The 17,064-nt window shown below is 36.1% G+C and overlaps 1 protein-coding gene across 2 annotated transcripts in view; it reads right to left on the bottom strand.

The window, feature by feature from the left end:
* IL17REL (interleukin 17 receptor E like) overlaps window positions 1-17,064 on the bottom strand; it is a 48,628-nt gene that overhangs the window by 7,598 nt on the left and 23,966 nt on the right. Inside the window, exons 4-14 of one of the 2 annotated variants that reach the window (XM_066550171.1) lie at window positions 13,349-13,498; window positions 12,492-12,601; window positions 10,561-10,675; window positions 8,932-8,976; window positions 7,979-8,118; window positions 7,639-7,710; window positions 4,901-4,955; window positions 4,059-4,222; window positions 1,743-1,790; window positions 1,026-1,083; window positions 543-688 (exon numbers count right to left, since the gene is read on the bottom strand). In XM_066550171.1, coding sequence (XP_066406268.1) covers window positions 543-688; window positions 1,026-1,083; window positions 1,743-1,790; window positions 4,059-4,222; window positions 4,901-4,955; window positions 7,639-7,710; window positions 7,979-8,118; window positions 8,932-8,976; window positions 10,561-10,675; window positions 12,492-12,601; window positions 13,349-13,498 — 1,103 coding nt within the window. The remainder of the gene's footprint in view (window positions 1-542; window positions 689-1,025; window positions 1,084-1,742; window positions 1,791-4,058; window positions 4,223-4,900; window positions 4,956-7,638; window positions 7,711-7,978; window positions 8,119-8,931; window positions 8,977-10,560; window positions 10,676-12,491; window positions 12,602-13,348; window positions 13,499-17,064) is intronic. The other variant, XM_066550170.1, reaches the window with a different exon arrangement.

The raw sequence follows: 17,064 nt of genomic DNA, 5'->3' as shown, positions 1-17,064 counted from the left end.
TTCCCCACTCTGTCCCCATTTTGTTGGATGAAGCAGTTGTGTAGCCACACCATCAGCTGGCTCAAATAGATAATTTGGCTGAAAATGAACCCTTTTTGCGTGTTGAGTTTGTATTGCCAGCTGTGATATTTAGAGTTCATAATGGATTGATGCCTCAAGTCTTACATTTCATGATGTGTGATTTGCTGATTTGCCAGGTCAGCTGTATCAGTGACCCATACATGAAATATTAACAGTAACACTTGCTATATACATAATACAAATACCACACTACAAAAATGGCATTAAAAGAATATTAAAGTTCCCCTCAATAGTCACATCATTTGATGTGACTCATTTGACTTCAGGATCTTTATTTATTTCTTGTTTCAGTGTGAGATCAGATTTAGAACTACATGCTTTTAAAATGTTCCAGTAATTGTTGCAATATGTACATGGTTCATTAATGGATTCAGGCTGCAGAACAATATATGGAATAATAAATGAATGAAGTTAGGTATGTTTAAAAGCCTTAAAATGTTTAAGAAATAATATATACAAACCACAGAGACTGAATGGTGCATCCCAAGAGATTCACATGAAGACATCTGCGTCCTGTTACACACAAGCACTGAGAACTGTGCCTTGGTTTGGGATGTGAAGAAAACTTGTATTTGTTCTGCAACTGCAGCAGTCCTCATTTTCCAGGCTGATATTAGGGGAAAATACTTACTTTTAGATGTACAAGGACCATACAGTATATTCTAAAATTTATGCCTAAAATAAAAGCTTTTTGTATTTTTAAGTGTTATTAAATGATATGCAAGTAAGTATTTTTTCTACAAGTTACTTTTTATACTGATGAACACTAGATCTACTGAGGATACATAGAAGTAAAAAGCTGTCAAGTCTCTTTGACTTAGTTTACAATTTACAGTGTTGTTGAACGTTTCTCACTTCTCATATCCAGTGATTTAAATATTTTCCACAATATAATGTTATTTACAATTTAATGTTTATTTACAATTTTAAAAATATATATTTACCTGGAAATTCTCCATGAGCAAATGGACATTTAATCCAAGATCCTCGTTTGGTGGTAAACTGAGAGCAGAGAAATCTGTTATGAAAACTGGATTTTCCATTTCAATCTGTGGCAAATATTCAACTAGTGATGATCAGGGCATTCCAGAAAGTTGCAGAAGATTAATTCACAGCTTTCCTCCTTTATTGTATCTTCCAAACCTTGACTTAAATTAGATCCCTTAATTCTTCAAGTATTTATAATCATGCATATTTTATAGAAATATCCGGTCCCACTGACTTGAAAGTAATTTAAAAGAAAACAATAATATGCCTGTATTGGCCTTATTTGGATTTTTTTCTCTCAAATAGAATAGTAAAAGATTCTCCATTAAATGTACTGTTTTGATCATTTTATTTTCAAATATTTACTATGAAAAACTTTAAAAATATGTTAAATTTAGCATATTCTTCAGAGTATGCATTGACCAAAAATATTTTTTCCTGCTTTTCTTAAACAGACAAAAAGGAAGGGAACAATCTGACCCGTGTCCTATCTATCATTGCTATTGCACTTTAAAACTATCACCTTCTAATCTAATCCTTCACTTTTCCTTCATTCTCAGTTCCCATTTATCAGAGCTATGAAACAAAATATTGATCATAAAGAACATCAGCAGCTCATTTATTTTAGAGACAGAAGGGCAGTTAATCTGTGTTTTACAAAGAAATTCCTTTACCTTCATGCAAAGTCTTGGGTGAGTGTCCACACGAGAATATTTAACCTGCTGAAAGACAGAGCACTCAGCATTAGCTAGTTTTATTAACTAGTTTCACAAAATCAACTTCTGAAATTTTCATGGCTTGATTACTGCAAAGGCAACTGATTTGTTTAATTCATAAATATCCCAGGAAGTTAATCACATAAAATGGTTAGAAACAACTGCTGCTTTGGATTACTAAATAGTTTGCTTCTTTTTATCTGCAATATGTAGCATTTTTTACGGTCAGACTGACCCATTAGAGCTAAATTAATTGATTCTATGGTGGCTTGAGCAAAATTCTGATTACAAAGTCAAATTGTTTCAACCCCGTATTTTCCACTCATGAACAACTCATCAGAACACCTAAACATACATCCAAAAGTATTCCACCATCAGTTGGGAAATCTTTGAATTTTCCATACCCATATTTCAAAACAGGGAAACATAGGCTGAATTTTGGAAATACACTTAAGCAATCCAAAAAATGTTGTTTTTCTTGATTAACAATTGTTTACCCACCAAGGGCTTCACCACAAAGAGCCTTTTCTTGTATAAACAATAGCTACACATATTGCTACATGATCGATCCTACTTAAATAAACCCTGCTGCTAAAGTGACTGAGCACCCTACACGGCCAAACACTTCCTTCCTGTAACTTCTTTTGAGAGCATAACAACAGTGTCCCAGGAGATAGTTCTGTAGGAGTCTGCTCAGACCTGGAGACAGCTTTGTCATTGACAGAGAAAGCCCCAGCCTCAGTAAAGAGAAGTGATGCAGCTTTTGTGCCTAAGTCAGTACACGTGCATAGTATTAGAGTGTGTGGCCTTGTCTGGATTTACAGGGCAGCTGGCCCTATCTCAGCAATCTGCAGTAGTTTCCAGCATAGTACAGGGATGGTTTTCAGGGTTACAGTACAATAAATGGACCAAATTCAATATCAAACTTGTTAGAATTAATGAGGAAAAAAAAGAGAATCCATTCTATCCATGAATGTTAATGATCCTTGTGGGTCCCTTCCAGCTCAGGATATTCTATGGTTCTATGATTAATATTAATGTTCAGTCATTAAATGCAATCAGTAAATACAGAAAAACAATCATACTCTGTAATAAGTTTGGTTTCTGTTCTGGTGATAGATACAACCATTATCAGCCAGACCCCATTTTAGTCTTATTTTCTTTTTCTCCCTTTTTCTCTCCTGCAAGCAATGAATTGTACTTGTTGCCAGCAGATAAATGATCCCAGAGGGATCACTCACATCTAGAATTAAATTAATCTGTTTTTTCAGGATCAAAGCTTTGTTGGAACTCATAAATGAAGAATCTGAACAATCACTAAAGGCTTGGCCAGGAGTTCCTAATCACAAAAGCATTCGACAGTCTGGAGTCAGCCCCACCCCTTCCCCAATCATGTCATCAGAATAACAATATTAATCCAAAAGTTTCAGAATTAATCTCTTGCGTTTGATTTTTTTTTTTTTGCCTTTTTCATTGTTACTTTAAGTTTTCTGCCTTCTCTCCACAATCAGACAAGCCTGAAACTTACTTTTCACAATAAAACAAATTCTAATGAACTTCAAAAAACCAGAGCATTCAGTATCATCAGATTTCAGATTGAAGTGTTAAGCCATTCAAGACATATGCATTTGAAAACCCTTCTCAACTTGAGAAAATAAGTGCTGGAAGAATTAAGGGACACAATATTTCAGCACCCACAATTTCAAGACACTGGACCAGGTTGAGGAAGACACTTCAGGAAGATCTTAATTACAAAACAATTGTGCCCTACTAAAGTACTGTTATGTCTCCAGAAATATGTAAAGAGATTTAGCTTCATTTAATTTATATTTCTGGTGTTGAAATGTTAAATATCTACATCTAACCTAATCACAATAGACTCTTGTGACAGTAAAAAGAAGGTGGTAGCATCAGAGAGAAATCCCTCCAACCTACCATGCCTATCATGTCCTCTCAGTGTGTCTGTTTCTTACTTTAAAGGGAACCTGACGTGAACTATAAATAAAAAGCAGATCCTATTTGCCCCAAAGAATTTAGCAAACATTACTAGCTGCCCAGTCATCTCCACTTGTTATTTCTTTATAATGAGTCAGTGACTATTTTGAATAAATCATGTGATTAGTGTGCAAGAACAGACTGTGATTATGAATCGTTTTAAGTAGCAGAGAAGAGAGGAATTTGCAACTGCTCTTATTCCAAAATCTAGCTCTTCACATTTTGCCTTTGGTGATGTTTTTCAATCTCACAGTTTGAAATAATCCACACAGTTCTTACTTTCTCAGAAGAATTTTTGAAAGATTTTTCTATATCTTCACAGTGGTCATTCGACTTGGTGAACCTGCATAGGTTAACCATGACAAGGACAGGACAGGCTGGCTCCCAGGCAAGGGTTTGTGTTGATGGGTTATAAACAATATTGTCCCATAGCACCTGTGTATCTGTGCACAAAGAGAGAGAGAAATCATTACTCAAAATGTCCAGAAAGGAATCAACACAGCTAATAAGTCTGGTACTTCTACATGTGCTTTAAACCAAAATCTTGGACTTAACACAATAAAACACTTTTTAGGCCACACTTTTTTCTATTTGCCTGGTAAAAAAATTACTTTCATATGTGTGCAAATAAGACAATTTCTTTTTCTGTTTTTCTGTTTCTGTCTGAGCTGTCATCTCAGACAAATTTCTGATATTGCTGGAATATTTGTGTGAATAATTTTCTGTTAAGCATAGAACTCATATATAGTTAACTGTCTCCTTTTTCAACTCCTTGCTCCCTCCTTTAAGTTGGGTATTGGACACCCTCAAATGGCTCCTTGAAGCCCTCTTCTCACACCATTTCTAAGCTGACCTTCTATTCCTTCTGCCCAGTTTGTGTGTCACTTAAGCAAATGTGGGAAATGACCGGAAAGTTACTTAGTGTTTTTGTTGGCATAAACTTGGTGAATTATTTGGTCTGACAGTAAGTTGTTTCATTTACGCACAGTAAAACAAACCAATATGATTACTTCCTTGAAGTTTTGCAATACATGATTTTCAGTGTAGATTAATTTAAACTGTGGCATACTAATGGAGCTGCTGAAAGTCATTCCTATAAAGAGTAAGTATGCAGTACTTGCCATTTTCAAAGGGGCAAAGTTGTATCCTCCTTGCATCTGGAAGTGCCAGCCAACCCTACAACCAAACAGTAGACATCAGTTAGAGGTTGTCAATGTTTTTTACCATTTTTAAAACATTTTTAACATAAATGTTTTTAACATTTCAGGTAGATTGTGACAGAAATTTTTCCTGCCAAAGATAAGGATTTTTGTTAGAAAGCTTTGGAAATTATTTTTTTAAAGTTTTGCACCATTTTTTATTTTGTTGTTCATCATTGGGGCATTGAACTAAGGTGATCCCTTCTAACACTATATTCCTATTTCTAAGCTGTATATTTGGTCCAATTTCATTTAGAAAATCATCCAGTTTGATTTTCATTAAGTTTCTTACATTGTCATTACTTTCTAGGGAAATCAAAACATTCAATAATCATAATATAAGATCTCCTGACCTGGGCAATGGCAAAGGATGCATCCTTAAAATCTGAAGACTAACACTTAATCCAATCTTCAACTATATGTGCATGGCTGCTGCTATGCCCTATTTATTTAGATTCATGTGCAAATGTTTCTGTTTGCTTAGCAATCGTATTGCAGAACTTTCTGCATACACACTGAGAGAAATACAATTTTTCTAGTGATCTCCTATTTTCAGAGTGGAATGAAAAAATTCCCTAGGCTTCAACAAGACTTTGTGGTTCAGCTTGCCTATTTAGATATGTGATTTTAGGTCCCGCAATGTACACATCTAAGTGTCACTAAAGTGCCCAAATTACTGTCACAGTAGCCTTATTTAGACCTAGCCAGTGCAGCCAGTGGAATCTACAGTGCAGTCCAGCACATCCCAAAAGGATAGGCCATCTACCTTTGGTCAGTTGAGCAACTGACTGTATTAATTAGATCTCCATTGACTCTAAGAGTTTACTCACTTAATTCAAATGTAGATATCTATATTTGGATATCTACATTTAGGTATCTTAATCTGCAAGGTAAATCCAACCCCAAAATTCAGTGAGAAAACTAACTTCACATAGCATCTTTCTATGTTATCAGGATAATTTTAAATTTGTTTGGGACCTTTTATTCCTTGTATTAAAGACATTCCAAAATCTCACTTCTCAGGTTAACATAAAAAACTGTAACTATCCTGAATATATGCATGGAATGAAGTTTATCCCCCTTCATTATCATTGCAAGAATGGCTTTAGTTTAAAACATATCTCATTTTTCCTTATAAGTGACCCTTCTGGTCTGTATTTGCACAGCAAACATAATTTCTCTTTGCATGTGTTTTACCAGGCTAATGGAAACATGGTATTTGAATCTCCTTTGTAAAACAGTCTCTTCATTCCCCAACCACTGCAGATTTTTTATGTGCATCTTCCTTTTGAATTAATCTTTGTTGAATATGGATACAAGAATTCCTTACAGTTTTTCAAAGAAGGCCTTGCCCATACTTTCCTGTTAGCTTGGAATAATCTAACTCACTAGACTTTTGTTCATGTTTACATGTTGACATCATTGAAGCAAGCTAGTTAATCACCCTGTGATCATCTATTTCACCCAGATCTTTTTTCTTCCACTGTTATTTCTAAATGAGGACTCACATCTTGCAGCAAGAATTCTTTTTATCAGAGCAAATGCATGAACTTGCACTTCATCCTTTACACTTCATCATCCTTCATTTATGTCACATATGAAGATCTCTAGTCTCCTCCAATCACCCTGATCCCCTTCCATTTTGATTATACATCCCAACTGTGTTCCAGCAAATCCTATTACACATTCCTGCATTTTGTCCCCATGTTATTGATGAAAGCATTTATATGAGAATGACTGTAAGTGTCATCCTTTAATAACCTCCCTACCAGTACAGGCTCATCCAACAGGAGTTGCTGAGTTAGCCCTGCAGCCAGGTATTTGTGGGAAATTGGCGGGAGAAATGCGGCACTCAATATGAGTGATCAGCAAACTTTATTGAGTGTCATTTGAGTGATCTCAAACTTTATTGATAGTTCACACATATTTATATTGGTGTTAATGAAGCTCATACATATTGCAAAGCTGAGCTCATCATTGGTTAACTACTTATCAGCCAACCACGCCTACTTCTATATTCTTATGGTTATTCTGTTACTACTTCTACATTCTTGTGGTTATTCTGCTGAAACTATCCTCATATTTTTGGCAAAAGATCCTCTCCTCTATCCTGTTGTTGCACCAAGGGCACAATGTCCTTCTCAGTGGTTGGACACTGACTGCTGAATCCTAGACTTGTCTCCTTCTAAGTTAACCAATGGTATCATGTCGACGTGACCTTTCTCAGCTAGCCAACTGTCCACAAAGCTCTCCACAGGTATTATCTACCACTCAAATCTTGCTATCGCTCTCAGTTTCCTCAATTCCTGTTCTAGTTTCTCATGCAATACTATTTCAAATGCTGCTGACATTCAGTCAGATTAAGTCTTCTGTCTTTTCATTGTTTATAAGAAATCAGCCAAAATAATATTACACATCACATTTCATAAATTATTATAAATTTTATCCCATTTTCTTCTGATTGCCATGTTTTAATTCGCATTTCCTAAAAAAAATCTCTTCCTTACATTTATGTAATTCCAAGGTCAAAAAAAAACTTAGTCAAAAACTTGGGTCTAGAGCCTTTTTCTTCAGGTTTTTCCTCCTTTCTTAGCACAAATGCCTGATAAAATTTCTTCAATAAGAAACACAAATATATACCAAATTCCAGACTGTATTACCTCAATGCAAAGACAAGGAAGTAGCTGAGAATATTTCAGAGAAACGGATTTAAAAGATTCTTTTCCTTCTATCTGAAATGAAAAAGATGGTCATAAATCCAGGACAGTAAATTTCTTTTAATAAAGCTAAATGATAGATATAGATGATATAGATATAGATAAATATAGACAGAGATTATATAGATATAGATAGTTACAGATATAGATTATGTAGGTGATACAGATGATATAGCCTTAGATATAGACATAGATGGCATTTCCTGTGACTACGACCTTAATGAGCATTGCCACCTGCAAAGCACCTCCCACAGTTCCCCAAAACACCAGGAGTTTATCTCACCACAGCAAATGCCCCAGCATCTTCACAGGTGAACCATTTGTGGCACAGGCGAAGGTAATAATCTTGATCTCGGGGAAAGTTGGATACATTCACTGTTACAATTTTCCTTGCCCTGTCTAAATTATAATCTAACTTTCCAGCTGAAAAAAAAAATAAAGCATGAAATTATTATATCTGTTTCTTTATAACTTTATTATTTCTATTTTATCTATTTATAAAAGGGACAGAATACATTTCATAACTTGATTGAGATGAAAATCAACATCTATAGAATCTTACCTAGAATATTTGAAATTATTATTACTTTATACCCTAATAGTCCTCTTTTTATTTTTTTAATGAGATATAATTTTCATTCAACATTATTTAGCTTAGCACTTCTAATACTGAGAGGCCAAGACACCTACCAATTTTACCTCAACCTTAGTACTTGGAATTTTATGTAGTTTATGTACAAATATTTGAAATATACACAATAATACTACTATAAGGGCTGATTATCCCAAGATAGTAATTTTCTTACATAGAAAATATGTGGAATTATGACAGACAAGTGTAATATGTGGAAGGAATATTTTTTAATACATATATTCACAGGTATGCCAAAAGCAGTATAGCAGTTTGGAAAATCAATGTCAATCTATTTATGAGGTCTGTCAATAGATAAAACATAAAACCAGCAATCTAAAGTGCATTAAAAGAAGACAAATCTATTTCCAAAAGCTTATAAATCAAATAGAATATCAAAATCTTTACCTCCCATGTAGCATTTTCAATAGAAATACATAGAAATACATTTCCAGAACATTACCTATCAACTACATGATAATTATAAGTAGTGGTAGTTGGAAATCATAATTTTTTCTCCCTGCTCATTTAAGTATGAAAATATGTCATTGTGTAGGTCACCAGAAATATCTCACAGCTCAAAGTTGCACAGGAAATCAGCTCACCTGAACAAGCTGGAATATATTTTCCCACATCACTGTTTCTGCAATCTGCAAGGTAGAAGGCAGAGTCTGTTTCAGTGCTGCTTATTCACATAACTGTGTAAAAAAACTGCCAAATTATCCAGTAGATTCCCAACAGGAAACCTCTCTCATACCTCTTTTTAAGGGCAGACTTGTATACACTTTTAGATAAACTGCAAAAAAGATAAGTACTCTTCCCACACACAGAGATTATATCACAATATGCCTTAAGGTAAGGACCTAGCTCCCTATCTGGGGAGATCTGGGAAACCTCATCAGCAGTAAAGGCTGCAGTTGAGGATTTAGCACCACACTTCTTTACCTAGAACCTAACAATAATTTGAGCAATAATATTAATTTTGGTTACTTTTTCCTCGAAAAACAACTCCCGTTGTTTACCAGGCTCAGTTCTCTGTTATCAATAATCCTGTATTTTTGCTATTCTGACTCCAGCCTTAGAAAGAAACACCCTATCTTGCTCCCAGGGAGCTTACCAGAATTAGAAGCCAGGCAACACTTTCAGAATATCTGGTATTTTTATCTCCAAAACTTAACTCTTAAGAACATTAAAACAGCTTTTCATGTGTTGCTTTCACCCCTCCTTGCATAGCACAGTATTGGAGCAGTACTTTAATTTCCTCACAGAATCCTTTTCCACCAAGAAATATTTCCTATTTTCATTTTTTCACTCACCCTTGTAATGTGTCTTAAAACTGGGCTTTGTAAAACCTTGTTTCCTCCCCTCTTTGTTCACAAAGTACTTATATACTTCAATAGTGAATCAGGACTGATAAGAAAATTAAAGGCTTTTTAAGCACTAAAAGGCCTTACTTGTACCCAAGTGTCAAACCCTACAGCAGGGATGACACTGTACCAAGGGGGACAAGGGCAAGAATCATCCACCCATGGGCTCTGGAGGTGGGAAGGCAGGACAATCCCAGGCACAGATTGAACAAGGGGTCTCATGTCATTTTTTGCTTTTTCCTTCTCTGGCCACACTGTATCTTAGTTGGACAATGGTGCTGAATCCATTTTTGTGTGCACGTGGCATAATTTGTAAAAAATTCATGGGCACTTCACCCCAAAACATGGAAAAATGCTACCTAATCTTTTCCAGTTACATGTAACAGGCTATAGAACGGGTAGTTAATGAAAGTAAAAATAGATTTCTATAGACTTTCTTATTAAGCTTTCCTCAGCTTCTGAAGCCACCCTTGGGCCACCCCTGCAGAGAAGCAGAAGCTCCATCTGAGGCACAGAGAGCAGGCAGGGCTGAACCTGCAGGCAGAGAAGGAGGACGTGCCAATCAGAAGGGCAACATGGACAAATGCATAGTGTAAGCTCAGTTTTCCACATACCTTTAGACATAAACTCTGGGTTTTATACCAAGCTGAGGCCTTCACTTGCTAACAAAAAAAATCACTGACACATAAACTAAGACTGGTCCTGGCATACATGAGCTACCATCAGTTAGGTCAGTGAGTCAGGTCATATTCCAGAATGTGATTTGGATGTGCTTTTGCCTTTGAGGTTTTTTTTTGGTTGGTTGGTTTGGGTTTTTTTATTTTAAAGATATTTCTTGAAAAGCATCTGATTTAAGATGTTTCCTACCTTCAACATAGTATTGCTGACTCAGCTTGACTTCACAGTAATGTGGTACAGTTTTCATGGTCACATAGATGTGTTGTGCTACATTGACTTCAATGCAATTGAATTGTACCTGTACCTGTTTAAAACATTGATAAAATTGAGTTCACATATGACTTCCACATACAGCAAAACCTTTGGTTAAGATAGTCAAGAAAAATATTCTTTGTTCAGATATATTTACATTTAAAAGCAGCATTAAGCAGTGTGGTGGTTTGACAGGAAATATGTTTTCTGGGATGCTGTGGTCAGGCCAATGGATGCTCAGATTTTAATATTGGCACCTAATTGGTACATTGGATCCGCCTCTGAGAGCACGGGGTTAAAGCAGGAGTATTCGGAAGGGTGATGCCAGACTGAGAGTCGATGATTTGGGGGATGGATTGTATTGGGAATTTGGTGGGGAGGAGGAGGAGATGTATTTGTGAAGTTTTCATTTTCCTCGTGTGTTTCTTTTTTTTTTCCTTTTCCTTGTAGTTTAGTTAATAAATATCTTTTTTTCCTAAGTGGGAGCCTGCTTTGCTTATTCCTGGTGACATCTCACAGCAGAAACCAGGAAGAGAGTATTCTCATGGAGGCACTGGCATTGTGCCAGTGTCAAACCATGACAAGCACTGAATAAGGTAGCAGTAGGAAAGTAAAAGATGCAGATACAACTTGATAAAAGGATTTCAAGGAGTAACATTATTTCTTATTGCTATCACCTTCACCTTTAGAAATCCAAATATCTACAAGCTATCAAATAATCCTAAAACCATAGAAATATCAAAAGCCCCAGTCTATATGCATTTTACAAGCACAAACATTTGCAGAATGGAAAAAAAGTCTTAAGTATTTTAAGTCTTAAAAAAAGTGTTTAAATATTTAATGGCAACTGCAGAAAATGTATTAATTACAATAACAGTTTATGAAACAGAAAGTAATTTAAGAAACAAAAGTTGAGGTCCAGTTATAGCAGGTCATTCCCTCACTGCTATCAGTTAACTATTAAATTCCTTGTAGGTTTTCATGTTGGATAGTCTCCTATCTGGTAAAAAGCATTTGGAGGGTAAAAGATGTCTTATGTTACCATTTTAGTCACTGAACTGAAACTAGGAAAATTTCATTAAATGTGTTTGTTGATTCTTGCCTATAAACTTGCTTTACTCTAAAAGCTACTGGTTGCTGACTGGTGGCCCTGCATTGCCCATAGGGATGGATGTTCCATCATCATGAGACACCAAGTGCAAACTGCAGCTGCAGTTTGGGAGAACTTTGTTCCACATGTGCAATCAGTGTAACATTGTACAAAGTACATGAAGTAACACATTGTGTACAGGATTAGTAACCACTGTCCACCAGTAACTGCAAAAATTCATGCCTTTCAAACAGTTGGTCAAGGGTGGTTCTTTTTTGCCTCAGTTGCAAATTTTAGCAATACTTCCCCTTAACAGATACTGCCCCTTCCAAGGGCTTAGGACAGATGAGCACAAGTGCTTAGGCACCTGTCTGTCTTCTAGATGTGTAAACTCCAGTGATATGGTTTGACTGAAGTAATATGCACTTAAAATCTCTGTAGCATTGCTCTTCCTAGACACTGGAGTCAGAAAAGCTTCCACACAATTTGGAGGGCACAAAAAGAAAGCTAGCAGGACTGGTATGAAAATTGAGCTCTGCAGAGAAGGGTTCCCTTGTCAAAAGGTAAGCGGAAGAAGTACAAAGATGGTGGAAAATTGAATTTATATGTTGTAAAAGGGAATTTTGTTGTGGATTTTCATTTGGGTATACTGAAGCATATATTTCATTGTAGTTTTCCACAAAGTCAATAAGAAAAAAAAAGAGATGCAAAATATTTTTTTCCAAAGGCTTGTAAGTGTTTAAATGAAAAATTACTCCCCCTCAAAAAAGGAGTTTACCTTCTTTCCATTAAGCATCTTGCTTTTTTTCCTAGTGAATCTCACATTTATGCATTGAGATTGCTGTGTGTCCAGTGAAAAAGAACATATTTCCAGCCCACGAACATTCTCTGAAATGAGTTAGGAACAGATTGCAAAAGTATAATTTAAGCATCTTTAAGACCATCAAAAACATAAATTAAAATAAACCATATCATAAGCTTTCCTTCTAAGTGAAAGGCACATGTATCTCTGTTAAAAAAGAGGCATTATATGTAACTCACACATAGGAGTAGGAACAAGGATTTAATACAGATTGCTATAAATGAAGCTTTAATTATGCAAGTTTAAAAATAAACCTATAAACTCTGAGAGAAGCAACTAGGAAATATCTAAATGTATAACATATGAAGCACATGAATGGCAAGGTGTTAGTAAAAATAGACTATGCACAGGAACTTCATGTACTTTTATTTTCTTGCAGTGCAGAACTGTTACTTCAGATGAATAAACTGTTTCTCCTTCTGTAGGGGCAGTCACTCATGTTCACATTGTCAGAGCAAACAGAATTAGTGTGTGTGCCTGCATGGATGCCAGAGCAAGAAAGAAAAGGGCAGCTGTGTGCTTGGGGCACTGGCAGAGAACAAGTTACATGTGTTATATTGGAAGCCAGAATTCATTATCTCAGTTCTCATTCACTTGAGAAAGGTCACAACTTCATCCTGTTTTGTAGTAAAATGCTTTCACAAAAATATTTTTCTGAGAACATTACATGAAAACAACTTGGTCCCAAACATTACAATATGGAACAAGTTTTGGCTGAACAGCCATAAACAGAAGGTGAACAGAAAGGGCTCAGTAGCAAAGCTGATTCCTACCGTCCAGACTCAGTGTTCCTTTAATGTTTAAATGAAGAGAGCATGGGCTTCCTTGGACACATTTCATCACTGTTGAGATCTTCATGCTTTTCAGTACCATAGAAGATAAAGATGCAGGAGCATCGTGGCAGAAGCTGTTAAAAATGCCACCTGCAAACGCAAACACAAGGGCAGAGAAAACTCATTGCGCACAGGATGTCTGGGGGAGAGCAAGCACTACAGAGGAAGTTCCTGAAATCAGTAAGAAAGTGACCAGCAAAGCCAGTACTTCACCTAAGACTTTCACACAGCAAACATGGCTATGTAGGGGGTTGGAATAAATTTGTAGCCTTAGGGAAATGTTAACCCACAAGAGGAAGCAATCACGCTTCTAAAAACTAAGGTTAGCAGAACACACCTTGACTAATACTGGTTCTAATTAATTAGATCTGCTAGATCATGGCTAAACTAACAGTTTATATAACATTTTTTCAAAACCATTGCCTGTATATTGTGAGCACTCTCATAATAGTACTTTAATTTTAGGACTTTCTGACAGTCTCCATTGCTATTAAAATTTCTCTTTCACACAAGAGGGCACCATTGCATTCCTAGTCATGGAAGAGTGGGATTTCTTAACCTACAGGGAACCTACAGGATTTCCTTCTGCTTTAGACCAGAACAACAAGAGTAGAATAAATATTATCCAGGTCTTCTTCAAGGCACAGAACACAGTAATCAATAGGCACAGAACACAGCTACTATGTCTTCTTCTATTTCCCTGTGTAATTTATTCATTCCAAAGCCTTAGGAAATGAGTTTGCAGAGATAAAACTGTAGGCTTGTATAAAAGGAAAAAATAGTCTTATGGCTCCAAACCTCATCAGTTAGCATATTTCATCTCTTTCTACTTCTCAGCCTGCCCTACACAGAAATCAGTTATTTATTTATGAATTTATATTGGTACAGTGGATTTAATCCCCAACGTATTCCTTGGACTTCTCTACTTCACATCCATTGTTTGTAGTCCCAAAACCTAGTAATTCAAGAAACTATCAGAACAAATAACCAGGGAATTGGGTTTTGTCCCTTGGCTTTGTTGTATGCAATGCAGCACAGGTCTTTTTAGCTGTAACTATGTAGCTACTATTTCTTTGAAATATATCCTAGATTTCTCCTTTTCATACACAGCATGAAAGTTAAAAACCACACAAGTTAAAAAAAAAGTATTTTATTGACCATTCTTCCTCTGGTGAGAGGCTAGAAGAACAAAAACAAAATAAACCAAACAAAAAAAATGATTCATATAATTCAGCTGTTCAAAATGCTCCTAGAAGGAGTTCAACAAGTATGACAAAAGGTATGGAAGTATGAAACAGCAGTGCCACAATACTGTGCTTGCCATAAAATTCAGGATAGCACTCTTAATAGAATCATCAGGAAAGGGCACATCCCTCAATGTCAAGCCAAGAACTCTTGTCAAGTGTGGATGCTCATTGACCCACATGGATTGACATCCACAGTTCTCACAGAGGAAAGGTATGGTGAAGGAGGAAATACAAAGCTTATCCTTACTTATCCCTCCAACCCTTCCAGTGAAGGAAAGTGCTCTAAATTCAAAGACTGAAAGTGTATTGACCTGAACAGGACTTCTTCCTGTCTTATGAGATCCTCATTTTCCCAGTGTCCAGTTGCAGCTGAAGGCCATTGTCAAAGATCAGGTACTGATACTGCAGGCTGACATAAATGTGGCACCTTCCCTTAAATCTGTTAAATCTGTTAGGCCTTAAGTGCCCTCACACCTGATATCAGGAGAAATAAGTCCTGTGTGATACATATCACATACACACAGTCAGAAGAGACAAACCCTTCACACCCTAATCTCCACGCTGTTAGCCTGGTTTTGTGTCATTGACCATATTTTGGAGGCAACAGGACACGCTGATAAGAACCAAGTGGAAAAGCATGGGAAAACAAGGACACTATCTCAACTGGCAGTTGGTCAACTGTGAATTATCCAAAGATATACTGACAAGTAGCAAAGACAATTTGTGCAAACCAATGAAAAAACACAGATCACTCAAAATACACACATAAGGCTTTAAGAGCAGTTGGAATACCTTGACTCTTGAAGAATTTATAAACATTTCCACAGAGATGAGACAGCCCTCAGAAGTACAGTGCACAGCAGCTGGATATGAACACTGTATTCCATGTTCCAAGAATGGGTGGTGTAATAATCCTGAAGGTATCTCAGGATGGAAAGTTATTGCACAACACTCAATTAATCCACCCACAACAAACTGGAAGTTTATCATATTGCAGTATTACTTGGTAATTTTTCCTAATAATGTGATAAGTGATGATTAGTTTGAGCTCTATCTCTTTGCTCAAAAATATATTTTCCTGACTGCATCATATGAGATGGAGTTGTGGATACCCAATGGTATCTGGGAGTAATTGTTTCTGCTTAAGGTTTGGTTATTGGTGTAAATTTCTTGATCCAGGCTTATAACCTCACCCATTGCCATGTCTGCATAGAAATTATTAAAGGACAGGGCATTGTTTGTAGACATATGTAGATAGACAGGATAGATAGATAGATAGATAGATAGATAGATAGATAGATAGATAGATAGATAGATAGATAAATACGTATTCAAAATGGACAGGTCTTTACAAAGCATTCTGTTTGGGCGTATTTGACCTTATTTTTTAGGGGGTGGGGGGAGGAAAGTGTCATGACTTAGCTGAATTTTCTCCTTAGCTGTTACAGCCTGAGGTATGATATCATCAGATGTCCCAGGGTTGGAATTATCACATGAAAATTCGAAGTCAACCTGGGTACATTCCTGACATTGGATCAGCATCAGACAGATGCACAAACACTCTGCTGTCCCATCAGCAGAGACACTGTTCTCCTTGATCACAGTTTCTACTTTCAAACTGAGAACAAATATGTTATGCACTGAATAACATGAAATTATGCTTCCACTTTGGATTTTTTTCCATTAATTTTATGATAGATTTTGAGAATTGCAAAACATGCTGCAAAACTCTTTAGTAATAATTTAAATGGATCATATCATGCATGAGGATACTAGCATTGGATTACAGTAAATACATGATACAAGGATGACCTGACAGAAAATAATTTTCATTGTATAAATCATCACAGTATGAGACTCATTTCTGACTAATTCTTCAGTAAACTCCTACTTTATCATCTTTTAATCCCCCCTTAAGATATTTTCTTCTGGAACACACCCCATTTTCCTTTTCACACAAGTAGTTTTATCTATACCACAGAAGACATAAAGATACATCTTGCTACACAAACCATCTGTTGGGTAAATCTTACCTAAATTTTCTGTTTATGAATAATAGCTGTAATTAGCCCTACATGAGAGGGAGATTGTTGCTTTAATAAAAGGTTCCTTAGTTATGGGCACATATAAGCCCAGGCATAAAGAAACCAAGGCTTATTATTCAGCATGTAGACATTTCCTTGTACTTTTGCCATCAGCTCAACCACAGCAGATAATTTTTTTAATCTGATGATGCAGCAATCAACCCAGAACTGTCACAACAGCAAATCACACCTTATGTACAGTTGGATAATAGAAGCCAGAGCTGAGCAATGGATATGCAAAAGAAATGAATAGATGGATAATTTGAAGCCTCAGGTAAGAAGATGAAATAGGAGAAGAGCATGAAAAAAAGACAGAGAAGACCAA

This window comes from Molothrus aeneus, chromosome 5, assembly GCF_037042795.1.
Source record: "Molothrus aeneus isolate 106 chromosome 5, BPBGC_Maene_1.0, whole genome shotgun sequence".
Taxonomy (NCBI): Eukaryota; Metazoa; Chordata; class Aves; order Passeriformes; family Icteridae; genus Molothrus; species Molothrus aeneus.
This window is presented reverse-complemented; position numbering and strand designations above follow the sequence as displayed.